This window comes from Manis pentadactyla, chromosome 4 (genome assembly GCF_030020395.1).
Source record: "Manis pentadactyla isolate mManPen7 chromosome 4, mManPen7.hap1, whole genome shotgun sequence".
NCBI lineage: Eukaryota > Metazoa > Chordata > Mammalia > Pholidota > Manidae > Manis > Manis pentadactyla.
Window position 1 is genome coordinate 24,527,233 of NC_080022.1, and position 26,712 is coordinate 24,553,944.

General features: G+C 54.1%; 1 protein-coding gene across 5 annotated transcripts; it reads left to right on the forward strand.

Moving 5' to 3' along the window:
- Positions 1–26,510, forward strand: KIAA1522 (KIAA1522 ortholog). Of its 5 annotated transcripts, none has more exons than XM_036885207.2 (7): positions 1–381; positions 19,899–20,069; positions 20,150–20,205; positions 20,514–20,637; positions 21,232–21,348; positions 21,433–23,988; positions 24,410–26,510. In XM_036885207.2, exons 1-7 carry the CDS (start codon positions 147–149, stop codon positions 24,430–24,432), a joined length of 3,282 nt encoding a protein of 1,093 aa, XP_036741102.2. In that variant the 5' UTR covers positions 1–146; the 3' UTR covers positions 24,433–26,510. The 5 variants fall into 5 exon arrangements, with proteins under 5 accessions (XP_036741102.2, XP_036741103.2, XP_057355937.1 ...); XM_036885208.2 differs by lacking the exon at positions 1–381 and adding an exon at positions 9,118–9,353; XM_057499954.1 differs by lacking the exon at positions 1–381 and adding an exon at positions 15,329–15,515.
- Positions 26,511–26,712: the final 202 nt, after the last annotated feature.

Here is a 26,712-nt window from a genome sequence, read left to right on the forward strand (position 1 = left end):
CCGCTCCCGCGACCAGCGCGCCCTCCGCCAGCTCTCCCTCCGCGCCCAAACTTTTCTCGGGCGCGTCTCCCCGCGGCGGCCGGCCGGCCGCCCCCGCGCATGGGCGCCCCGCCACAGGGGGCCTGACCCCCGCCGCACGCCCCGCCATGGCGACCCGCGCGCCCCCCGCCGCACCTGCGGCCGAAGAGCCCGGGGGCCCTGGCGGCCCCCCTCGCAGGAAGAAGTCCCGCTCCGGCGCGTCCGGCCTCCGCCGCGCCTTCAGCTGGCTGCGGGGCAAGCGGCGCAAGAATAAGGCGGCGGGGGCCGAGGGCGCCGAGCCGGCCGCCCCCCGGACCAGGAAGGCCGATGACAAGGCCAGGAAGGCCAAGGGTAAAGGCCGAGGTAAGGTGGCCGGGCACCTGGGCTGCGCGCCGGGCGGCGCCGACGGCGCGTCCAGGGTGGCTCCACTGAGGGTCGGAGGCGTGTTGGAGGGGGTGACCCCCCCAAGGCGCTGGGCTGCGAAGAGCCCAGGGCTCAGCCAGAACACCCCCAATCTGCGCCGCTCCCCCATAATTTCCCAGACTCAGCCTGCCCTATTCTAGGGGTGGGGACCCCCTGTTGGGGCAGGGATCCCCTGGCTTAAGCGGGAAGTGCTGGCTCTGGGGACAGTGAGGCAATACCCCCTCCCCCCGGCTCACGGAGGTTCAGCCCTCTGCTGAGTCAGGGGGTCAGAGACTTGACTCTGGCCTGGGGCCAATGGGAGGGGCCGGTGGCCTTGCAGCTCTGGTGGGGGTCCCTCTGGGTCTGGAAGGTCAACTGCTTTCAAAAGGTGTTTAAGTCGTCGAGGTAGATATGGGTGTCCAGCCCCACAAACGAGATAGCATGCTTTAGGTTCTTAACAGTGTTAGTTTTTCCCACCTGACCCCTCTCACCACTCACTTGGCAGGCAACTGCAAATATCCACCTCCTGGGGTGGTGAACTCACCTTGTGAACTAGCTGCCCCTCCCCATCATTCCTTTCCCAAGTCCCTGCAGAAAATGCCAGGGTTGGAGGTGTGCTTATAGATGGGGGAAACTGAGGCCCAAGTTCATGGAGACGCTGTACCTGGGCTATGGTGGGCACGTAAAATAGTGTTTAATTCTCTGCGTTTGGGCACCCTCTGGCCTGGTGGGTGAGCAATCAGAGGAGAAGTGGGGGAGGAGGCTGACTTGGCCCATTCTGTCTGGGGTCAATTTTCTTTTGGCCACTTGCTTGGTTCTCCCTCATTTCCCCCTCTGTTTCTGTTTCCCTTTTGAGGGAGAGGGCGGGAGTCTCCGCATTGGGGTGGGGCTCCCTTGGGGCTTGCCATGCTGGAATTCTACCTTTCCTGTGCTGCTGCAGGGCTTGAGGTGAGGAAATGGCGGTGTGTGCCGGCCCATCCCATTCCACTTGTGTTTACCCTCCCCGTGTCCTTTAGCCACCTCTGGAGGAGAATTAGAAGGAACAGTTTAGGAGTCAGGAAGAGGGTGAAAAGCCTCTTGTGTGATTGCATCCGGCCTGATCTTCCTTTTGGATAAGGTCCTGCTCCCCTGTGGCCCTGACACAAATAGAAGTCAGGGTACTGGCGTAGGCCCTGAGGAGGGTTAGGGTGAGGGGTGTTTCCTTCAATAGGGCGTGAAATCCATCCCAGGGCTGTCCTATTAGGATTCAGTCTGAAATCATCCCCATCTCACTCAAGAGGGCATGGGTCAGAATTGCAGCAGGATGGATTGTGTTCAGACTGTCAGAATTGGAGATAGAAGGCAAGTGGTGTACCCCAGGGTAGTGGACTCTTTTCCCCTGGGAGACCATCCTGAAGCCAGAGGCTGGAAAAGCCAACCCTGTAGGTCCTTGCTTCAGCAGCCTGGGTTAGGGGTCATTGGGTCAGTGGCTAGGCCTCCCCATGCCTGGTGTTTGGTATTGGGTAGCACTGGGCTTTCAGGCAGCAGGTCGGCCTGATTTGGGCCCACGTGCATGGGAGACACCTCCCTGTGCCTGGCTGTTGTTTCCTCAGGTCTGGGGGTGGCCCCAGGTACCACTGCAGGAAGTCCACCTATTATTCCAATTGTTTCCTTGTCACCTGCCTGGGCCAACTTCTTTCTGTTTATTAAGAGAAACAAATGTGATCTCTCTAATCTCCACTGGCACTGCTGCTCAGGAAGGGGAAACCCAAAACAGGCTTAACTCTTTCAGGCAAAAATGTTCAAAATGGAGATTGGGGAAGATGGGGAGGAGAGATACATAGAAAACTTCTGGGAGGTCAGAGACCTTTGCTGGGAAGGTCATTGTCTCCCACATCCCAGTCTCTGAACCAGACACCCAGAGATGCAGGTCTTGGCTCCCCTAATTTGACTCCCTACTGCAAAGTGGGAAAATTGAGCATGGAGTAGAATTTTGAGCACCTGTCTTCCATGACTCCCCTGCTCTTCTCAGTGCCCTGCACAGACTTAGAAAAGAGAGGATATCTGACATTTATTTATTGATTATCCTGGCTCTGCCAGGAGCACATTTTCCATGATTTCACTTGAGCCTGTTTGCAGATGAAAAAATTGAGGCCCAGGAACAGTGAGTGATTGATTTGTCCAAACTGGGATTTGAACTCAAATCATGTCTCCAAAACTGGTACTGTTTTATGACTCTCTAAAGGGCCATGGGGTGAGGTTTAAAGATCTTCTCATCCAACCAATGCATTCTACAGATGGGATGAGGTCCAGAAAGAAGTGAGGGAATTTGATTGACAACGTGGGAAGAGTATCAGAATAAGGCAAATGAGAGCTTGAATCTTGGCTTTGCTGCTAGCAAGCCCCATGACACTGGGCAAGCAAATTCTCTCTGGCCTCACTGGTTCCATCACTATTTCAGGCAAAAGTGGGGACATTCTCACAGGGGTCACTTTCTGGCTGGACATTGCCTTGATGTGTCTGTGACCTCTCTGTCCTTTCAAGATTCTCACAAGAAATGATGTAAAAATTACATGAAAGTGAAGACACCACAGAATTGCAAGGGGTTGCTATTATTGTGTTTATAACTATAATCACCTGAGCTCTGAGGCTGACTGGACAGCTGCTGCCCTGGTCCGCCCCTTTCAGGCCATGTGACAGCCAACAGGTTATTAACTCTTCCAGGCCTCAGTTTCCTTATCTCTAAAATATGGGTAATAAACCCTGGCTTCACTGGGCATTTCAAGGATCAAATTAGATAACAGAGTTTTGTGACCTATGAAGAATGGTTCAGCAGGTAGCAGGTTTCTGAGGTTGTGATGCTGAGAGACTTGGGCATTAGCTAAGTTTATGTTGAGCCATGTTTGGAAAGCAACTCAGTTACACCTCAGATACCCACAGTGATGATGATTATTGAGGAGTCGTCCACAGAAGGTGGAGTCTTAACCTTTGTCTAACAGGAGGACTCAGGCATAAGAAAAGGTTAACAAACAGGAATCTGTGTTTCCAGAAATATCACCTGGACTCTAGACAAGTGTGTGGGGAGGAAGTGTTTCTGGGACAGATGTCAAGACTGGAGCCTAGTAGATAATCAGGGGAGGCTTTCTGGAAGAGGTGATCAGAGTATGGAAGGAGGGCAGGGTGCTGGCTAATTTGAAGGAGAAGAGAATTAACATGGACTGCTGTGTGCTGGGCTCTGGTCAGGCATTTTTATGAATGTTTTCCCTTGTCCTCACAACAACCTGAGAGTTGGGCAGTTACTGCCACTGAGAGGTGAGACAATAGGCCCAGAGTGTGAAAATAAGTGGATATCAAGGTCAGTTAGTGCCATTCATTTGAAAAAGACATCTTTTTGTCCCATATAGTGTCAGGCACTGTTCAGGCACTGACCACCTGGCATAAGACAGGCAAGGCCGCTTCCTGCATGGAAGTGACGTTCACAGCAGGCAATGGCAGAAGCACTCAGTTGGCCCCCGGAGGCCACACACTCCAAACAAAACACTGTGAGGTTGGCTGTGTTTCTGACTCTGAAGGGGAGTACTGTGGAGCCTTACACAGGAGCAACTTGGGGGAAAAGAGTATATATAGTCCTTGCGAAGGCTTCTCCCCCTGGCAGTGGCCAGTGGCATTGGGTGTGGATGACTTTGGTACTGATAGTGAGAATCCCAGAGCCACTCTGCAAGGCCAGCAGATTGAACTCTAGCTACTCACTCAGGGAGCACTGGTATGGAGTTGGAGGTTGTAGAGAAACTCATGTGTTATAGTTCTGCTCTGCTGTAAGACTTTGGGCAAGTCCTGCCCCATTCTGGGCCAGATATGTCCTGTCTCGACAAAGATGGGGTTTAATGGCCTCTGAGATGCTTTCTATTTCTAGAATTCTATGGTTTGGAGAACAGGCTGAAGGAGCAAGCTGGTAAAGGTTAGAGGCTTGGAGATAGAAGCTGTGTCTGGGAAAGGAGAGCCTACCAATGGCCAGTTGTGAGTAAGACATTGAGACCCAGTGGCTTGGATGTCATAGGAAGGTGGAGGGAGGGTGCAGTGTGAATTATGCCATCTCTCTCTCTGCTGAGGAAGGGGCCTGTGTAGCTCAAAGTGAGGACCCAAAGGCACTTTGCGTGATGGACACTTTGCCTTTCTGAGGTCAGGTGGTGTCTGCTTGCTTTTCAATAAACACTCCGTGCATTTCCATGTTCTATGCCATTGCATGCGCTGTTCCCCCTACCTAGGATGTGCTTCCCTTCACTTTTCTATCCATTGAACTCCTACTTATCCCTCAAGGCCCAGCTCCAATGTTCATCATCTCTGTGATACCCCCAGGGAAATCATTGCCCCCAGACTCTAGAGCAAGGTGCTAGATATTTAGAATTGGACAGTATATGTTTTTCTGGCCACCTTCTTGGGTAGAGGCATCTCAGTGTCCTTAGCCTGGAGCCTGTGGTGGGATAAGATTCCCTTTGCTGTAGGATACATCCAGTGGAATGGGTTCAACTCTTCCAGGCCCCTGTGATGGGATGAGCATTGTCTGCCTTGGGTCCAGATAGGAGAATGAACCTCATTAATGTATTTCCAAATACTTATTAAGTATTTAATATTAGGTAATAAATATCTAGTATGTGCCAGACACTGTCCTGGGGATGAATGAGAGACAAGGTCCCAGTCCCCACAAACCTTACTGAGGGGGGAACCTACACATTGAATGTTGAACAAGTAATTAAGGGGCAAGAAGTGTGACAATGGAGGGAGCACGGTGATCCCAGAGGAGACCAGCCTTCTCCACGGAGGTGACACATGAACTGAAATGGAAGTGGAGGGGAAGCTGGGGTGGAGGGACCTGCAGTGCCCGAATCAGGCACGGCACCCCCAAGGGCTGGGACCAGCTAGCCGGCTGGGGTTCTGCGGGGGCTTGCCGTATCTCACTGTCTGAACACACTGAGGGCAGCAGCTAGTCTGACTGTCCTTTTCCTCTGCCCTGCCCAGCACAGTGCCTGGCACTGAGTGGCTTTGGGTGATAGGTGGGTGATCCGATATGGGCATCTTCACATCGCAGACACTGAGTTGATGGCCTGAGGTCACAGGGGGCCCTCATGGCACAAACAGATGGGCAGCTGAGGCCCAGGGGATGAAGTGACTGGCTGAAGGTCATACAGCCAGCCATTGTCACAGGTAGGACAGGATCCCACAGCTGCCAGCCTGACTGTGGCTCCTCCACTCCTTTGTTCAAGCTTCAAATGGAAGATTGCATCCCGGAGAGATGCCTCCACCCAGGGGTGGGATGAGATGAGTGGGAAGCTGAGGCCAAGAAGGCCTCCATCCCCTCCAACCTCTGATACCTTCAGGGGCCCAGGGGCTCATTCCAGCTGCCTCTCCCTCTCCCTCCTCGCTGAGGCTCCAGATCCCCACCCGTGGCACACCTCCCAGGGCTCTCATGGAAATCCCGGGCTGGGAGGGGAGGAGGGCCCTCCCCCACTCGTCTCCCTCTCCGCTGTCCCTGAAGCAGTGCTGCCAGCAAGGTTGGCTGAACCTGGGGACCAGAAAAATCTACACTTTATTGTAAGATGAGGGGAGGAGAGCCTGCCCCCACCAACCTGCTCCTTTGAAATCCTCCTTTCCCCAAACCCTCAAAGCTGTCTCAGCTGCTCCTGGCCTGTCACATGCTGATGACAACTAATGAGAGGAGCCATTGTATACTGTTTGAGCCACGGGGAACGTTGGGTGCGGGGAGCAAGTATACACCTCTATGTTCCATCTGCAGACCCCTCAGCCTCCTCCAGCCCCTTGGCTGACCTGGGGTAGGAAGTATGTGGAAGCAGCTTCCTTAGGCAGGAAGGGTGAAATCTCTGTCCACTTCTCCCATTATTGTGCTCCACTGTATGCTATGCTCTTGTGTCCACTGTTCCCTGGGGGCCACTTTACGAAAGATAGCTCTAGTCAGAGGGTGCCCAGCTCTGTGCTTGGCATGGAGGGGAGACAGAGACAGCTCAGCTTGCAAAGAGTTTAAACCCCGAATCTTCTGACAAAGTGCATGATTTCCAGGAGGCTGCTGGTGGGGTCTGCTTCAAGTAGGGCCTCCTGTATGTTCAGGATACATTATCCTCCAAGCCTCTAGCCAGGCAAGGCCTTTGTCACCATTCTTCAAGAGTCATGAGGCACTCAGGCCCAGTGCTGTGGTGTCCTGGAGTTCTGGGCCATATGCTCTCTATAGCGCCTACGTCTTCCCACCAGGCACTCCCATGCTTTTGGCTGTGGGCAGTACGCGCCCTCTAGGATCCTGGAGCAAGCACAGCTGTAGTCAAAGAATGTAAGACCAGGAGAGTGCCCTGGGCTCTTGTGCCCATGCCTCTTCATCTCCACCAGTACTTAAGGCCACCACCATCACCTCCACCAGTATGCAAGCCTCACCTTCACCTCCACCAGTTTCTGTTCGATATAGCACCCCTATTGTGTGCCAGACAGGATGCTGAGCCTGGGGGTTACTAAGAGGAGTGAGACAGTCACTGCCCTTGAGGATCTTGTTTTCTGGGTGGATAGGAGATGCCAAAACAAACTGCTGTCTTGAGACAAGTACTGGGCTGGTGTGAATAGTTCAATCACAGGGCAGCACTGCCGCCTGTGGGGGCACAGAGAGCTGAGCCGGAGCAGGTGTGTGTGTCGGGTGCTAGGAAGGCTTCATTTCATGGAGGAATAAACTGTTGAGCAGGATAACAAGGAATCTTCCAGGCAAAGGTGGAAGAGAAATGAGTATGTGTGAAGGCCTGTTGGTGTGCACTGGGGAGTGGCAAGTAGTTTTGTATAGTGGAGCTCTTAGACTGAGAGGGGTGTGGTTGGAGATGAGGTTGAACAGGGGCAGCTCTTGCAAGGCCTCCTGTGAAGCCCAAGGCACCTACTGCACTCCAGACATCCTTCAAGGCTTTGCATTCCTGTCCTCACTCAGTATAGCCAAGGGATTTGGACTTTACCCTGCTCTCTCTGTTCCCTCACACCACCTTTTCCCTTTATGGGCCTCAGTTTCCCCATCTGTAAATTAAGGGAATTGTGCTAGCAGATTGAGGTCCCTTCCAGCTTTGACACTTGGACCCTCTGGTCTGCGCAAGGTGCATAGCCCGGTGCACACAGCTTGCTATGTGCACGGCATATGCTCAACAAGTATTTTCTGGATGGATAAATACAATACAGCCCCTCAGGGACTGCACTATTGTCAACCTCAGATCCTTAGCAAAAGATGGGTCTCAGGGAGGGTGGGGGTCAGCTTTGACTCTCCCATTTTACAGAGAGAGCACAGGGAGTCTTGGAGCCAGTGGACATAAGAGGCAGCAAGGTGTAGTGGTGGGGCTTGCCTGGGTGGCAGAAAGGATGAGCCACATGGGGACTGGAACTGAGGGCTCCAGACTCAGCCCAGTGGCCTCTCTGCTACCCTATGTTGCCTCTCCCTGGAAAGATGGCAGAGTGAGGGTAAAGGAGAGTCATTGCCCAGGCTGTGGTGCCCTGGGCACAACGATGCTTGTGAGGACACAGAGGTTGGGTGAGCCTGGCAGCCTGGAAAGCTTTCAGAAGAGAAGCTTGGCCTGGGTTTTGAAAAACAAACACTTGTGTAAGGAGGGATGAATGAGAGGCACACGACTCCATGAATGCACACAAACATGGGCAGTTTCACATAGGTTTATATACTGTATTACTCACACTTACACGTACACATGGACATTCATCAATTGCACAGTAATACTGAAACACAAAAGCCTATTTGATTACACAACTTATAACACATATTTACAAGCATACAAGCAGACTGTTACCCAGTAAATATATGAAACCAATGATATTCAGGCCCCTTGAGAGTCACAATTACATAGGAAGATATACAAAACAGATCCAGATATTTGAAAACAGATTCAAAGATATGGATATAGCACATAGTCACACACACATGATTATGCAGAGAGGAACCCACATGTTCAGGGTCACATATATACACTGATACCCAACTATATAGCCACATTCAAGCACACAATTACAAATGTCCAGTTTATATACCCTGCAAGGTCATACAGAGGCATAGATAAATTGGAGGGGTGATAGCATGGAGCAGTGGGTATTTGAGTCAGTCTGAGTACAGTCCTCGATCTGTAACTTAATGCTGTTTGACTTTGGGCTAGTCAGCCGACTTCATAGAACCTCTACTTACTTCCCCATCTGTAAAAATACAGAATTGTTTTGTGGATGAAATGAAGTAGCTGCATGAAAGCGCTTATCACTGCCTGGCACATAGTAAGTGCTGTATAAAAGGCTGCTACTATTATTCTGAACACCATTATTAAAGAAGTACAGTCAGACGGGTACATTTGTACACGGACGCAGAGACAGGAGAGACTAGTGACACACACGGGGGTGGTGGCTGGTGGGGCCTAGTTGCCCCAGGGCTCCAGACTTCGCTTGTCTAGAGCTCGGTCCCTAGTTCTGTCGGTTCCACAGCAGTCCTCAGAGAGGCAGCCCTTGGGCTGGGAGAGCCCCGGGGCTGGGAGAGCGGGCGACCGGCCCGCCGCACCTGGACAGGCCGGGCCTTTCCGCTAGCGCTCTGGGCAGGGCTGTTCCCCTGGTCTCCCAGGTCCTGGGGGGAGGAGCCTACGGGACACGAGCCAGGCTCCGCCCCTCCGCCGGTCCGGCCCCTGGCCCGGCCATTGGCTGTAGGGCCAGGAGGCGTGGCCGAGCTGGGGCTGGGGGCGCCTGCGGTGGCCGCCCGCGCGTCTCTGCCTCCCTCCCGAGGCTGCGGGCCCGGCGGCCGGGGTGGTTGGGCTGCGCTAGGCTTCCCGCGCCGGCTCCCGCGCTCGCCATGGGCAACTCACACCACAAGAGGAAGGCCCCCAGCGGCCCCCGGGCCCGCAGCTTCTGGCGGTTCGGGCGGTCGGCGAAGCGGCCGGCAGGTAGGGGCCGGGGGTGGGGGCGGGGCAGGCGGGGAGGAGGGTCTCCCCGCCGCAGCCGCCGCCACCGCTGCTGCCCCTCCCGGGGCTTGGTGGGTGTGAGTGTGGGAGGCCAGGAATTACCCGCACAGAGCCCACCCCACATGCACACAGAGACACGTACACATGAATACCCACAGGCGGGCACACATACATGTTTGCAATGTATACAGACACACAACACCCACGCAGATGTACAGATGCAGACACAAAATCACATACACATTTACACCCGCACAGTGCTTATAGGACGCACAGATCCTGAGACACAGGTACATAATAACTGTGTATACGGTTTACACAGCCACACGAATTACACCACAACGCGCAGATTCACACAATCATACCCACACCTCAGTCGTGTAGGTACGGTTGCCCAGTGGCTTAGGCAACACAGATGTACACACGGGTTCAAAACTGCACAACCATCCAGACAAACATTCAGGTCAGGCTCAAACACAGACCCTAGGGCACTTGTGCACACACACACACACACACTTGTTTCCCAGGCTTCAGCCCCCAACAGGCAGCGAAAGTTTGCAAGAGAGAAGGGAGACAAAGGTGGAGGGGAGAAGCAGGAAACCAGGGACAGGCGACTCGGGGCCGCCTTAATCTGGCGCGACCGGGAGTCCGACTGGTTTTCTGGGCTTCCTCCCCACCCCCACCCGCACCACCGCTGCCTCTCCGTCCCCCTTTCCCCCACCCGCGGACCCCCTGGTTGCTTCTGCATCTCCCCCTTTTCAGTGCAGCCACCGAGCTGGAACGCAGCTTTTCCCGGCGTGCTGCGGGATCCCTCCGCGGGTCACATTCCAGCCTCCCAAGTGGGGGGAAGGAGGGAGAACGGTGAAGGTCTTCAACCCCAGGGCTTCGAGTTGGGATTCCTGGTTTCCCCCAGCGGGTGCGGCAGTTCAGGGTATCCCACAAGTCCCAAGGGGTACCGGAGAGGGGCTGTCGAGGGTGCCTAGATCCTCATTTGGTGAATCCAGAGATGGGGAAGGGGCAGGGTCGTGGATAAGGGTTTTCCCTCAAAGGTGGGTAAATGCTGGTCTTTAGGAGTGAGGGAATCCCAGAGAAGGTGGGGTGGGCCACCCCTACTGTGGTGGGGAATCCACCCGTATTCCTAAGGATGGCCCACATTCCTAGAGGTTCTGAGCTGAACCTGATGATCTCATCTCTCCATGCAGGGGGTGATGGAAAGAGCCTTGTGCTGGGCGTTCGGGGTCTGGGTTCTCAGTGTGGCTCTGGTGTGAGTTCTGGTAACCTTGAGAAGATTGATTTCACTTCTCTGGACCTCCTTGGCTCCTACTGGAGGGCCTGTCTGAAATTAGGTGACTTCTTGGAACTCTTACAATTTTAGCTAGCCATTTTGTGTACAAAGAAACTGAGATCTAAAAATGGTGGGCTTGTCCAAGGTCATTTGCCTGCTGTGGTTTGAAGAATAATTATAATAACCAAAATAACATAAGAAAGGGACTAAATTCTAGTGGGCTCTCTGATGATTCCTCAGAAGGTGGATTGATGAGAAACTCCAGGACCTTCTAGTTGTCTCCCTGTCTAGCAATCCTGAAATCCCGGCTGTGCCCACTGGTCTCTTCTCATGGAATCTGTACCCAGGGCCTGGGGCTCTTCATCTGCCCTCCCAAGGCCACTCTAATCTGATGGTTTCCTAAGAACCAGCTGTGGGTCCAGCCTTGTGACCATTTGTGGTGGGTGTGAGAGAGATTAAGAGGGCTGTGTTTATAGTCTCCTGCCTGCTGGCCCCTAAGAAAGAGACCCTGGGGGCTTCTGGTGCTCTTCCACTTACTGCTATAACTCAAGGGTGGAAAGACTTTAAGGTGTTCCTGAAAAACCAGAAAAGCAATGTCAAGGAAGCACGGAAGTAAGTGGGGAGGAGGAATATTCTAGGCTATATATTAAAAGGCTTTGGGTTGGGGGTCAGTTTTGGAAAACAGGAGAGATGGTCTTAATTGGTCTTTGAAGTAACTGCAAGATTGGAATTAGTCCTTCCTGAATTGTTGATTAAATGAGAACATGGCTTGGGATGCATTTCAGCTCTGGGGTACGGCAGTGAACAAGGGCATGGAGTTGAGACTGAGTGTATTGAGGTTGGAGAGAAAAATAGTTAATGCTCTTTCCTTGTGCCTAGGAAGAAAAGTTCCACTGTGAGTGTGAATTTTAATTCCTTTGATTTTACGTTGCAGGCCTAGGTATGGGACTGGAGCCTGAGTACTTGTCCATTTGATTAGTCTGAGAGGAGGAGGGAAAGAATGCAAAGCAAGCAGAGAGGGCTGGAGTCTGCAGGCCATAGGGAGCCAGCGAAGGTGTTTGAGTAAGGAAGGAGCCTATGCAAACGGTGTGTTAGGAAGATGGCTCCAGGGCGGGGACAGGTGCAGGCAGGACAGGTTAGGGGCTGGGGTGGTGAGAGTGGAAGCTCTAGAGCTGTCTGGAGGCTGTTGCAGTAATATAGGCAAGAGGTGATGAGGTAAGGGCTGGGGACAGGGTGGAGGCTATAGGAGTGGAGAGGAGTGGCAGCTGCAGAGACACTGCGGAGGAGGTGGCAGAAGTGATAGGACCTGGGATTAATCAAATGTTGGGGAGAGGGCTGCAAAGCTCTGTGCTTGAGGCTGCTTGGTTGGGGGATGGTAGCAAGATAAAAATGCAGGGATAATGAGGCTTTATGTTAAACCCTTTACATCAATTAATTCATGAGTCCTCCAGCAGTCTTACAAGCTAGAATCTATTATTCATTCTTCCCATTTTACAGATGAGGAAGCTGTAGCTCAGAGAAATGAAGTTTCTTGCCCAAGGCAACTCAGCAAGGAGGTGGCTGAACTGGAATTCAAATCCAAACCTGTCAGATTTCAAAGTCTGTGCCCTTTATCAGTTTAGGATAGATGGGTTTCCTTTTATGACTGAGGGCCCTGCTGGTCTTCTGGGCAAAGAAAGCCTGAGCCTGGGGGATTTGGACTCTGTAGGGAGGATCAGGAGGAAATACCGTGGGGGAGGGGCAGGGGGTGAGGACTAGGCGCCGAATCCCCCAAGGGCTGAGGGGGCTGATGGGAAGTGGCAGGGGAACCAAGATACAGGGAAGTACTGGCTCCTAGGATCAAATGCCCTTGGAGAGAAGGGTGAGGGTGGGTGGGGAGAAGCCTCTCCACACTGGAAAGGCACTGTATCCTGCTGGGATTGTTTGGCCTTGTTCTCAGGAATCCAACCTGCCTCCTGGTTCCCCAGGCCTCCTGAGCACTTGGTCCTGTGCAGTTGGGGGGATTGGTGGAGGATGTGAATTGGGAGCCCAGGGAGCACCCTGCCCATCCCGTAACACACTATCCTCCTGTTCCCATGCTTCCTCTGGGTAGGATTTGTTGATCCCATCTTGCAGATGGGATTGAGGGAAGACTTGTCCTTGTAGAGTCAGGCCACCTGGAATTCTTTTCATCCCTCCCCCTGCCTCTGGACCTGGAGTGCTGGGGCTCTTTGGTAGGACTCACAGCTGGAGAAGCCCTGCTCCTCTAACCCTCCCACCCCGCATCCTCTTGCTCTGTCTCCTCTCCTTTCCTAGGGGTAGACGTGTGCCTAACTGTTGTCTGGAACTTGCCTGTGAGAGAACAGAGCTTCCAGATAAGGGGCTAGCCCCGCCCTCTCTAGTCTGAAGGATCTGAGATAAGTTGAACCCCCTTGCTGCCCAGTCCTTGACCCAAAGAAGGGGACCACTCCTCTCCTTCTAGGGGCAGAGTCAAACATGCCCCAGGCTTTAGTGAACTTCTCTCCAACCCTCCCACCTCATAGATGAGGGAACTGAGGCCCAGAAAAGGGCAATGCCTGCCTGATTTAGTCACATACTGCAGCTGAGAGCAGCGAGTGCTCAAACCTAGGACTCCTGACTTGCAGGTCAGTGGGGTATCTGGTTTGGACTAGGAATTGCCTTTCCTCCCGAACAGGGGGGTTAGGGCTGCTGGATAGGCTTAAGTCACTGAAGGAGCTGATAGGAAGCTGATGTTAAGTGCCCTTTATCAGACCTTATCTTAATATTAGTCCTTAACTCCACTTGAGATTTGAAGAGAGGTCCGGAAGTGGGTGGGAGACAAGGCCTCTGTTGGCATGGGAAGAGCATAATTTTGCAGCCAGTCAAAGCTGAGCTCACATCCTAACTCTGCCATTACTAGCTGTGTGATCTTGGGCAAGTCACCTATCCTGGGGAGTGCCTCTGTATGGTGAGGGGGATTTAATGAGACCATGTGTCTCTCAGTCAGTTGGCACTTGATACATGAATCTTTATATTCATTGTGTCATGAGTGGAAAGGCAGAAAGGCCTGAGAGGACCCTTGACCTGCCCCACCACCCTGGAGAGGCAGAGGCATCCTCTGATGACAACCTTGTGTTTACGCTTAGTTGCACGGCTTTAACTTTCCTAGGCACTCTGTGAGGTGGATACTATCCCCACTTTGCACAAGAGGAGACTGAGGACCCGAGAAGCTGATCATTTGTTCAAGGCCTGGAATCCAGACTTCCTGACTCAGCTTTTTCTTTTCCTCTCCTGGCTTCATGGTGGCTGCCTCTCCATCCATCTATGAAATGGGAATAATCATCTTTGAAGAAAAAGGAAAGGGCTTTGGATAGTCAGAATTGAATGTTGGCTGAAAGATTATTATGTCATTGTCAGGAGCAGATACTGACCCGGAAACCCATTCTGACATTAATATTATTATAACTAATTCCTCCCTCTGCTACTGCCCATTATCCCAGGCGCCTGTGGCATGGGATCCTCTGCTCCCTGTTGAGGCACTCCCTGACCCCCAATATTTACTTTAGAACTGGCCTGTCAGCTTTTCCCCTGCTGGGGTGGGGCTTGGCACTGAGGGAAAGAAGGGGGGCGATTTCCCTTCTGCCGAGGTAGGGTGCAGAGCTCCCTCTCTTTGGGCAGGGACTGTGGATGTGGCCTCCTGACCTCTTTAACTTCCTCAGACTTAGGACCACTAAGGCCATATTGGGCTGGGCCACTTCCTGGTTGGGTGACCTTGAGTGAGTCACTTTCCCTTGAGGCTCCTTGTGCTCATGTGTAAAAAGGGAAGTTACCTACTTTTCAAGTTTGTTAGGTGTTCTTTGAGACAGTACACAGTACAGGAGAAAGTGCTTTGAGAACTGTAAACGTCTCTATCTGAAAGTTTGTGCTCATTTCCCTTTGTCTTGCTTCTGGGAAAATACAATCTACCTACTCTCTGTGTTCTTTCTCTGGGAAGGCCCTGGCCCCTCTGGGCCTTGGTTTGCCCACCCATACAGTGAGAAGTGAGATTTAGGGCCTCTGAGTACCCTGAGTCCTGGCTCCAGGGCTGGCCAGTGGCAGGCAGAATGGGGCGGGGTAGTGATGGGAGGCAGGCCCTGAGGGTTCCAGTCCTCAGAGAGGCCACCTGGGCAGCCCTGCCCTCCCCCCTCATTCCTCTTCCCTGAGTCAGGCCTGCCTGGCTGCCGCCCCCGCCCCTTGCTCTGGAATGGGGCAGGTTGAGACCTCACCCTGTGGACGATGTTGCCAAGAGAGTGCGTACGCATGCGCACACATGTGTGCCTGGCCTTGGGGCTCCCACCCCCATCCTCCCTGTCCCCAGCTCAGAAAACTCCCAGAGTGGTGGGTCTGTGCATCTGCTTTTGTGTACACAAAGCCGCCTGTCAGGGCCCTGCCTGAGTCTATGCAGGCCTGCTCCTAGGTAAGGAGGATGTGGACTAGTGTGTCCTGGGTGTGCTTTGTGGACGTGTCCTAGTGGGACATTTTGGAGGTGTGTGCCCAGTACCTGTGCTGGGGGACTGTGTTTGAGCTTGGGAACTTGCAAATGTCCTTCCTGGTGTGCCCCGCGTCTTGTGGGGGGCGTGGCTGGGAGCAAGGTGTCTTCTCAGATCCCGGAAGCCTCCTCCCTCACGTAGGTGTGGGAGGAGGGGAGGCAAGGCTGTGGGTGAGTCTCAGCCTCATGCTGTGCCTCTGGACTGTGCTGAGGCAGAAGGTCCTGGAATAGGGACTCTTAAGTGTGGCCGTGGGCAAGGTCCTTCTACTCTCTGGGCCTCAGTTTCTTTATGAGGTACCTGCTTTCCACCTGAGACTTAGGTTGCTGAGACCCGCCCCCAAGCAAGCCACAGGTGTGTAGACCTGTGCCCTGGTGGCTCAGAGAGATCTCAGGCTCTGGGCAAGCTGGTGTGGGGGGGTGTTGCTGGGGCAACCAGATGTTATGAAGTATGTGAGAGCCTTGGATCCAGTTGGGGAATTTGCAGCTGTGGCCCTGACTGCCAGCTGTGGACCTGAGACCTTGGTGAGCTGATCATGTCCTACTTAGCGGGAGCTCAGCCCTTAGTTGCCCTGGTTAGGGGGAAGCTGAAGATGACTGTGTCCTGCAAGGTTAAAGGCTCCAGTTTTGGAGCCAGCCAGAGCTTGGGAAGCCACCTAACTCTCTGAGCCTCATAGGTCCATGATTACTGGGAAAAGTATCTTTTATTACCTGTCTTGAAGGGCTGTTGTAAGATCCATGAGGGCTGTGACTGCCTTCCACTGGCACCTGGCATGGTGCCTGACATGAATTAATCACCCTGTAAGTGTTGGGTCTGCTGCTCTACCGATTGAGTGGGACTAAGAGGGGTGGGTGGGTCTTGCCTTTAAGGAGGGAAGAGGGATGGATGTAGTCAAGAAACCTAGAATTTGTGGGAATGGTAGGGTTCCTCAGCCCTTCTTCAGAAGGGAGATAGGTTTGTAGCTGGTGTAGTGGGCAGAGCATGGTTTTGCATTCACATTGTCCTGACTGCAAATGTTGCCCTGCCGTTTGCTAGCTTTATATGCTTGCCCTCTCTGGCCTCTGTTTTCTCATCTGTAAAATGGGGATAAAGTGCCTACTTCTTAGGATTGTTATTTAGATTTCAGTGATTGTGGATACATACTCTGCAGTTCCACAGAAGTTTGTTCCCAGAGAGTGAAGGCCCAGCTGCCTGCCTGAGTGGTCTTTGAGAGGTGGAGCAAATGGGGAAAAAGCTGCAGGTGGGTCTTGCAGTGTGGGAGCCACTGTGAATTCTTAGATCACCAGGGACTCAGAGAGAAAGGTGCTGTGAGAGAGGGGTGTCCTCAAGAATGGTCGGTGGGTAGCACTTTATAGTTCACAGACTTTCTCTTCCATATTCTCAGCTACTGTTTTTGGAGTTGCTAGAGGGATCTCTTTTAACACTGTCACTACCCAGCTTAACCTTCCGTACAGACCTCCTGGGGCTCTCTGAAGAAAATCCAGGTTTTGCCAGGGCCTATGGGGCCCTACCTGACCCGGCTTCCACTCCCATCTGCTGCCATTCTCTCCCTTACAAACCATATTCCAGCCACACTGGTCCCTCTGTTCTGGGAAACCCACCATTCCTGCCTCAAGGCTTTTACACTTGCTCTTGCCTCTGTCTAGAAGGCTCTGTGCCCAGCACTTGCCCTGACTCCTCCTCTTCTTCAGGTCTCAGTTCCAGTGGCCTTTCCTTAGAGAAGCTTTTCTTGATGCCCCCTAAAAGAACCCCCTTCCTGTCACAGCTCCTCAGTCTTCACTGTCTAAAATTATTAGTTTGCCTCATTTATGTATTCTTCAAATATTTATTGAACTTACAGTGTGTGCCAGGCACTGATTTATGTGCTAGTGATGTACTGGTGAACTAGACAAAGTTCTTCTCCATTAGCTGTAGCCCCCCATAGTGGCTTAATAAATACTTACTGATGGCATGTCTTAGAAAGAGGAGTCATTGCCTCTTCTCCAAGGCATGACCTCGTGTCTGCTGGAGGTGGATTTGAACCAAATACCTCCTCCTGTCACACACCGAAGGAGCAGCAAGTCTGTGTTGAAGGCTTGCCTCTGCTGTGTGACCTTGGAGACTTCAGAGCATTTCTCTGGGCCACTGGTGTCACATTACCAGAGGGGGAAGAAAGTCCTTTGGAAAGTGTGGGGCTGACATACACATGGGGGATTTGTTACCACCAGCCACTGTAATTCCACTCTGGACGTGTCCCTGGCTTCCCAGTACTGTGTCCTGGATTGGCTCCCACCCTCCAGGGGCCTCTGCCAATGGCCTTGCCATCTCTCCAGGCACTCCTGGGCTTCTGTCTAGCTGCTCCATGCTCTGAGCTACTTCCCCAGGGAATTACTCTCACCAGCCAGGAGGACTTGAAGGTGGGCACCATGCCAAGTCCAGTCTGGTGGCTCTTCACCTACCATCTGGCAACTGGGACCCCTGCCTTAGCTCTCTGGCTCCTGACTCTTTAGAAAGACTTGGGGACAGGGTTAATGGCCAGCCCCTGGAACTGAGTATCGTCAGCCCTCCCAGTCATACCGTACACCAGAGCCAAACGCCAACAGACTCTGGTTTCAATTTCCCTGTAAGGGGGTCCGGGTGGGTTCCTACCCCTGTACTGCACCGAGGGGCGGGGTCGGCGTGTGGGCGGGGCCGGCGCGCAGGTGGGAGGAGGACCCGGAGAGTAGCCTCTCCCCCTCCGCTGCCTGCAGCCTGCGCTCTGCAGCTGGGCGGGCGAGTCACAGCCCCAGTGCCGTGTTACCGCGAAGGGGGCGCCCGCGTTTTGGAGAGGTGGGAATAGGGGCCCGTCCGAGAGGTGGCCGCAGTCATGGTGGTGGTCTTGGGCCGCCACCTCCCGGCGCTCCTCGGCCTTTTTAAGAAGAAGGGTGAGTGGGTGTGGCTTGGCAGGGGACAGGAGGGGTCCCTAACACCTCTGTTTGCCAGACCCTTCTGTACAATGGGGAGGGGGTGGGTGTCAAGGCCGGGGAAGGGTAATGGGTGGGGGATGAGGACTAGTAATAAGGCCCGAATCCCCTGTCCGCCGCCTTGCCTTTGTCCAGCCGCGTTTCTGCCGCCTTTGTCAGGGCCTGGCTTGTGTTTGGGAGGATGGATCCAGGTGTCTCTGACCTTGAAGCCTGCAGCCCTTGGGCAAGACTGCCTCCCTGCAGGGTTACCCACACTTACTGGGTACATCCCAGTACCTCACTTCTGAGAAGTAGGGCATCCCCCTGCTAAGTCAGTCAGTATGGAAGGATGGTCAGAGCTTACTGGACTTTTTGGGGGACCAGAGGATCCCCAGTTTGAGTGTGATCCAGGATTTCCCTCTGGTCACCTTGAGTACAGTCCTGACTCTGCTTTGCTGGGTGACCTTAGGCAAGGCCTTTCCTCTTTGAGCCTGTTTCCAGACTTGTAAAATTAGGGGATCATATGAGGCTTGACTGAATCCATTGTTGGGAGACCTTCCAGCTCTGACCTTGTGGGGTTCCTGCAGATTCTCTGGGCAGCAGCTGACTGTTGAAGAATGTGCTGAGGAAGGAGGGAAGAGGAAAGGGGCAGGTGTCTGACCAAAGCCCCTGACTTGCAGTGTGGCTCTTTAAAGAGCTTGGTTTATTCCTGCCCCTCCACAAGGTGCTCTCGAGGTCACGTTGCCCTCCCAGAGCTTTTGCTTTGTTGCGGGTTCCACTTAAAGGGGGGCTGGGGCTGCAAAATGCTTACTCAGCCCCGAAGTTCTAGGATTAGATGGCCAGCTCCCCGATGGGTGGAGCCTGTAACAGGATCCTTTGTAGTGGATCCCTGGCTCCTCTGCACCAGGGGAAGGGGGCCTCCAAGTGAGGGGGATACGTGGGACGTTACCCCAAGAGAGGCTGAGTTGCCTTGTCTGGGGCTAGAAGGGCCTGGGTCTTTCTTCTGCTCTCCCCTGCCCATTCTTCCACTAAGGGACAGCCACATGGGTGAGTAGGGGACCCAAGAGGCCGTATCCCTGGTTTGTCCCTCCCTCCAGGACTTCCTGGGAATCTGGTTATGACCCCTGCTAGCCTCCAGCCCTCCCTGGTGTCCCATGGTGTCTTCCTGGACCTGGGCCAAGGTGGTGTATGAAAAGGGTGGTTTGATTTCCTGTGAAGTGTAGAGCATGGGGTCTGGGGACAAGAGAAATGTATTTGCTGTGGGCTGTGTGTATACTGGGTGTCTTGTATGGGGCCCTGAGTGATGTATACATATATATACATAATTGTATATATATTTGTGTACTGTTTGTGTGCAGAATGAGGACTGTGTGTTCATGTGTATATGTTGGAGTGGGGTGTGCTCTGTGGGGACCCCTGTGTATGGTGTGGGTACACGATGTGTTTATACTTGGGTGCTACTTATTTCTATACATACTGACCCTGTTGGTGTGTATATAGACTGAAGCCTGTGGGTGTTTGTATGCTTATACAGTGGTCTGTGTGCTCTAGGTGTGGTGCCCTGTATGGGGTCCTTCATTTAGTGTGAGTAGTCAGATACATGTACACTTGGGTCTAGTTTGTGTACGTACATAGAGGTTGAGTGTGTTGTGTCCCCGCCTTAGAACTGGGGGCTGTGTGTACAAACTCGGGGAAAGTGGGTATTGCATGTATACGCGTGCAGTCTAGAGACTGTGGGTGCCCTTGTGGTGGTGTCTGTGCGTTCCCAGGGCCCAGATGCCTTCAGGCCTCACTTCTTCCTCTTCCATCCCACTAGGCTCTGCCAAAGCTGAGAGCGACAAACGACTAAGTGTGGGGCCTGGCCAGGGGCCAGGGTCTGTAGTGGATGAGCACCAGGACAATGTCTTCTTCCCCAGTGGGCGACCACCTCACCTGGAAGAGCTGCACACACAGGCCCAGGAGGGGCTCCGTTCCCTACAACACCAAGGTAATCTACCTTCCCTCAGTGCTGCTCTCAGCTCCCAAGGTCAAGGGCCTAGCCCAACATACTTTTCTGGTGTCTTCTAGAAAAACAGAAACTGAACAAGGGTAGCTGGGACCATGGAGATACCCAGAGCATTCAGGTGAGGCCTGCCCCCAGCTCAGTCCTGACTCTCCTCTTCCCTCCCTGCTTGACCGCTCATAAGTAAGTCTTTGACCCTTCTCAGGTCAAAGGATCTCAGTTTCTGTCCTGTATCAGGAAGGGCTAGACAAGATGACCCCTGAGGGGGCCAGTTTAGCTGATGTCTGTTCAGTGCTAGGTGATGCTGGGGAGAAATTGAATCAAAAGTTCCAAAGGAGAGCCCCCAAGAAGCAGTAGGAAACCTTGCCCATGCCTCTGGGATGTTCCTGGATCTGAGGCCAGGGCTTGATCCCCTTCTTCTCCCAATAGTCCTCCCGGACAGGGCCGGATGAAGATAGCATCTCCTTCTGCAGCCAGACCACATCCTACACGGCTGAGAGCTCCACAGCAGAGGATGCTCTCTCCATCCGCTCAGAGATGATCCAGCGCAAAGGTGTGTCTGCTTCCCAGCTGGGATTCTTGGACAGGAGAGAAGGGTGGTGGGCACAATCTGGGTCTAGCATCTACAGCTTCCCCTTTTCCTTGTAATCTAGTGTTTCCCAAGGCTCCACGATTCAGTGAATTCAGGAAACACATCACCCTTTGTCCTCTTGGAGATTCGTGATGCATATTAACTGCAAAGCAGGACAGTTAAGAGTTGGGAAACCTGGGTTTGAGTCTGGTGGTGCTACTTACCAGCTGTGTGACCTTGGGCCAATCCTTAACCTCTCTGAGCTTTTGATGTTCTATAAAAATGAGGACAAGAGTACTTACAGTACTGGAATGAATGCCAAGGGTTTAGCGTGCTAACACATAAGGGTTCACTACATGGAAATGATCATTCTTCACCTGGTGAAGCTTTCCAGAAGTCTTTAGTCTTTATAGAAGAGAAGTGTCTAGCTTTGTTTAACCTAGCTGTGTCCACACCTACTTGACTATGGAAATCTCTTTTCACAGAGCTCTTACTAATATTCAACAAAAGTAGTGCTCTGCTGAACGTGCCCTGAGATCTGTTCTAACAGTTTCTCTCCTCTGGACCGGCCCCCAGGCTCCACCTTCCGACCCCATGACTCATTTCCCAAATCATCTGGAAAGTCAGGGCGGCGGCGGCGGGAACGGCGGAGCACAGTGCTGGGACTGCCGCAGCATGTGCAGAAGGAACTTGGTGAGCCTGGATTAGGACAGTGGGGATGGGGAGGAGCATGGTGGACCCCTCTGCTGACTCCCATGACCTTCCTGTCCATTACAGGCCTGCGAAGTGAGCGTGAGGCACCAGGTGCTCCTCGACCTCATGGTCCACGGGATGCTGTACGCATTCCCACAGTGGATGGCCGCCTGGTGGGCCTGGCCTCAGGGTCAGGAGCCCGGGTATCTCTGCAGGCTCTGGAGGCAGAGGCGGAGGCCGGTGCTGAGGCAGAGGCCGTGCTCCAGCGCCACATTGACCGTGTCTACTGGGATGACACCCTTGTTGGCAGGTCCACGGGGGCACGGCCCCCACCAGTGATCCGACCCATGTCCCTAGCGGTGCCTGGACTGACAGGAGGGGCAGGGCCTCCAGAGCCCCTGAGCCCGGCCATGTCCATCTCACCCCAGGCCACCTACTTGTCGAAACTGATCCCGCATGCTGTACTGCCGCCCACAGTGGATGTGGTGGCCCTGGGCCGCCGCAGCCTGCGCACACTGAGCCGCGGCAGCCTGCTGTCGGCCAGCCCGGCCTCTGTCCGCTCGCTGGGCCTCTTCTCCTCGGCTTCTAGCCCACGGCCCCACAGTCGTCATCCGTCCTCCTCCAGTGACACCTGGAGCCACTCTCAGTCCTCTGAGACCATTGTGTCTGACGGCTCCACCCTTTCCTCCAAGGGTGGTTCAGAGGGCCGGCCTGAGGGCTCTGCGGCCAGCAGTAGTGTGGCGCCCCCTCCCCAGGGGGGCAGCGGGAGGGGCTCTCCCAGTGGAGGCAGCACTGCTGAGGCCTCAGACTCTGTCAGCATTCGGAGCAGTGGGCAGTTGTCTGGCCGGAGTGTGTCTCTACGTAAGCTAAAGCGGCCTCCCCCACCTCCCCGCCGGACCTACTCACTCCATCAGCGGGGCTCAGCAGCACCCGATGGGCCCCTGGGGCTGCCCCCCAAGCCTGAGCGGAAGCAGCAGCCACAGCTGCCTAGGCCGCCCACCACTGGGGGATCAGAAAGGATGGGGGCAGCACCCCGTGCACCCGACTCAGCAGGCAGCTGGGTGCCAGGTTTGTCTCCAGGTGGCTCCCGGCGCCCCCCACGCTCCCCAGAACGGACACTCTCACCCTCCAGTGGATACTCAAGCCAAAGTGGTACCCCTACCCTTCCTCCTAAGGGTCTAGCAGGGGCCCCTGCCTCCCCAGGCAAGGCCCAGCCTCCTAAACCAGATCGTGTCACTTCCCTTCGATCTCCTGGGGCCTCTGTCTCCTCCTCCCTCACATCTCTGTGTTCCTCCTCTTCGGACCCAGCCCCTTCAGACCGTCCTGGTCTACAGATGTCAGCCACCCTGGGTGACAGGTTTGTCATACCCCCTCACCCTAAGGTGCCTGCCCCCTTCTCCCCACCGCCCTCCAAGCCCAAGAGTTCTAACCAAGCTGCCTGTACACCGGCTGTCGTTGGGCCTGTCCCTACCACTGATGCCAGTCCTGAGTCCCCTCCCACTCCCCAGACATCCGTGACCTCAGCACGGGAGTCTCCCATTGCCTCTAAAGACCTGTCACCCCCACCATCCCCACCCCCATCTTATCATCCACCCCCACCACCCACCAAGAAGCCAGAGGTGGTTGGGGAGGCCCCATCTGCTCCAGAGACTGCTGAGGAGTCGCTTCAAGATCCCAGCTGGCCCCCACCACCACCTCCTGCACCCGAGGAGCAGGACCTGTCCATGGCTGACTTTCCCCCACCCGAGGAGGCCTTTTTCTCTGTGGCTGGCCCTGAGCCTGCAGGCTCTTTAGAGCCCCCAGGGCCTGTCAGGTCTCTGGCTGCTCCGCCCTCCTCAGCTACTGTCTCTTCCCAGAGCCAGCACCATGGCACCCCAGACACTTCTCCAGCTCTGCCAGCCCCACCTCCTGCTGGTTCTGTCACAGGGCTTCCGCCCAAGCTCCCACTAAAGGAAACAGTGGGCTGCAGCAAGGGCAGTGGGGCTCCCAGGGAGGATGCTGGTGCGCCACTAGTCACGCCCTCACTCCTGCAGATGGTTCGGCTCCGCTCTGTGGGTGCGCCCACAGTGGCACCAACCCCAGCTTCAGGGCCATCAGCCCCCCAGAAGCCGCTACGAAGGGCCCTGTCAGGGCGGGCCAGCCCAGCACCTGCCCTCTCCTCAGGGCTTCATGCTGCCGTGCAACTCAAGGCCTCCAGTCTGGCCGCCAGTGAGGACCCCGTGAGTGCCCAGCCCAATGGACCGCCTGAGACAAAGCCATGGTCTCCACAGTCCCCAGCCTCTACGGCTAGCTTCATCTTCTCCAAGGGCACTAAGAAGCAGGTGGAGCGGCCTGTGTCCCCTGAGACCCAGGCTGACCTCCAGCGGAATCTGGTGGCTGAACTTCGGAGCATCTCAGAGCAACGGCCACCCCAGGCCCCAAAGAAGCCACCTAAGGCCCCACCACCTGTGGCCCGCAAGCCCTCTGTGGGAGTCCACCCGCTCTCATCCCCCAGCTTTCTGCCAGCTGAGACCCTTACTGCTCCTCCCACCAACGGGCTCCCTCATGCCGAGGACAGGACTAAGGGGGAGCTGACGGAGAATGGAGGTGTCATGCAGCTGATGGGCCCAGAGCAGCAGCAGCTGGGCCTGCCCGGCTCAGGTACAGTGGGACTGGTGGCATGTGGGTCCCATCACTGGTGATAGGAAAGAGGTATCTGAGGTCCCGTTAGGGATTTGCTTTTCCATCATTAAGACTTCTCCAGACTCAGGATGCCTGGGGAGGATGAATTGTCACCCATGAGCTACAATGAAGGAGCATAATGTGTGGGGCTTTGAAGTTGGACCTGCTGAGTTGGAATTCCAACTCTGCCATTTTATCTACCCATCCTGGCCTCAAGTTACTCACTGTAAAGAGTGGGGCGGTGATACCTACGTTGTAGTGTCAGAAGTGGTATTTGTAGAGTCCAGCCCAATGCTGCTGGCAGGGTCAGTAAACTGAGGGGATGAGGATGTACCTTGGGCTCTTAGTGGCCAGAACCACCAGAGGCCCTTTGCTGACTGTCTCTTCTTTCTTCCCACAGACCTACAGAAAGAGCTGGTCTGACCACAGGCACCTCAGACACTGCTGACCCATCCCAGGATTACAATCTCAGGGACCTGAGCAGCTCCAAGGATGAGAGGATATGGCAGACACTTAACCTGATAAGAGAGGATGCCTGCAGCCTTAACCTTCATGCCTTTGATATTTATGCAAGCCTGGTGTTGATCCTGTCCTCCAAGTCATCCAGCTCTCATGCCTTTTCCTGAATGGATTCATCTCTGGTAGCTGCCGCTTCAGCCTTGGCCTTAGCCTCATCTGGAAAGAGGTAGCTGGAGGGAGCGGGTGGCTGCGCCCCCTGCTGGCCCTGAGGCCACAGAATTGGGAGCAGAACACCTCATCTGAATTCATTTTTTTTTTCATGTCCAAATCATGCACATACTGTAGTCCAGAATGAAAGCACTTTTGAAAAGCAGCTGCATGTCCATCCTCCAGGGCCCGTGAAGCCACATTCTAAGAGCCTGTTTACATGGCAGCAGCGTTAATCCCTGGTAGCTGGCCCATGTCTGGGACCAATCTGTCCCCTCTCTCTGATCCAGCTTGCTCCTTTTCTTAGTTCTTGGAGGAGGGCCAGTCATTGTTCCTATAGGCTTCTCCAGGCTGAAGGCAGGGGCAGGGCTGTGGAATTCCAAAGCACAAAAGGTGCAGCGGGGGTTAGCCTTCCTGTGCCTCAACTTACCAACCACCTGCCTGCCTTCTAGTTCTGCCAGGTGCTCTGTGCAGGGAACCAGGAGTGGGAGACTGCCAGGGAGGCCCACGGCTCTGTCTTCGGAGAGCAGGAAAACAGAACAGGGAGCCATCTTGGCAGGCATTTAGTAATGCCAAGCATCTGCCCCTTATTTTACTTGAGCAGGCTGGGGTGGGCAGGCACATTTCAGAGGCAGGAGCCCATGGGTGGTGGCAAGCTATGTTCCTTTTAGCTGAGCAGTAAATTCTGAGGAGGTAGATGGAGGGGAGGGTCTGGCAGAAGGAGAGCTTGTTTGGGCAGTGGGCCCAAACTTGGCCCTACAGATGCTATTCTCTGACCCCTCTTTACTCTGGCACATGGCCTTTCAGCACAGGTGATTATCCACTGTGAGGAATGGGGGCTGATACGGAGTGACAAGGATGAGAAGCCAAAGGTGCATCTGTTGCAGACTTTTCCCTAGTTAGGGAGGAGGCACTCAGTGCTCCTAGGGCAGGCTGGGTATTTGCTTCCTAGACATTGGCCTCTGCTACTGATCTCCAGGAATTTTAACCACCTGTTTTCAGCCTGTGCCATCTATCTAGCTGGCTTCCCCACTGGCCCCTGTGGCTCCACAGGGGTGGCCCTGGTGCTTCCTTCCACAGCAGCATAGCTGCCACCAGGGCAACCCCTTTCTATTTTGATCCTGTTTTCTCAATAGTGGCTTGGGCTTGCACCTGGCAAGGAACCTTGCTCTAGCTGCTTCTGTGGAGATTGGCCCCCTCCCAGAACAAGAGCTGGGAACACAGGGGATGTGGTACGAGAGCCCAGGTTTCTCTGACCCTCTCACTACCGTCTCTTCCCTGTAGCTGTGAACCAATGTTCTCCCCTTACCCTTCGGGTAATAGGGAGCTGCTGCTGGGTACACTAGGGAAAGAGAACTGTCAGTAAGCACTTCTCTGCTCAGAGCTTCTGATGCAGCCCCCTGGGAACCAGGACCAGGTCAGAGCCCCCTGAAACCAGGCCCTTGGAGCTGCTGGAGGGAGAGGGAGCCCAATTTCTGGGTCTCTTTCCCTCCCCTCCCCTCCCCTCCCCTCCCTTCCCCAGGTTACTCCAACTCCTTATCCTCAGAATCTTCTGAGCTTGTTTGTCCTCTAGGGTAACTGAGTGTGACCTAGTGCAAACGGAGAGACCAAAAGCCTCTGATTTTTAATTTCCGTAAAAACGTTAGAGATTGAAGTACATGTATGTATACATATATATATATATATGTATATATATATTTCTTTAAATTTTTGAGTCTTTGATATGTCTATACAAACAATCCATTCCCTCTGCCCTGAAGCCTGAGTGAGACACATAAAAAGGCTCTGTGTGTGTGTCATTCAAAGGTGTTAAATAATTAAATGATTAAAACTTGGCTGTGGCTGCTGCTTCTTAGGAGGAGGAGGGACAGGAAGGTGGTCTGGGCCCACATTTAAATGGGAACATGTTCAGCCCACTCCAAACACAGGACCACAAAGTGGGCCTCATCTTCATACTGCCAAAGAAGTCCAGGTGTCCACCATCATCCTATCCAAACCACCCCCCCAGTTACAGGGTTAAAAGTCCAAGACACAAGC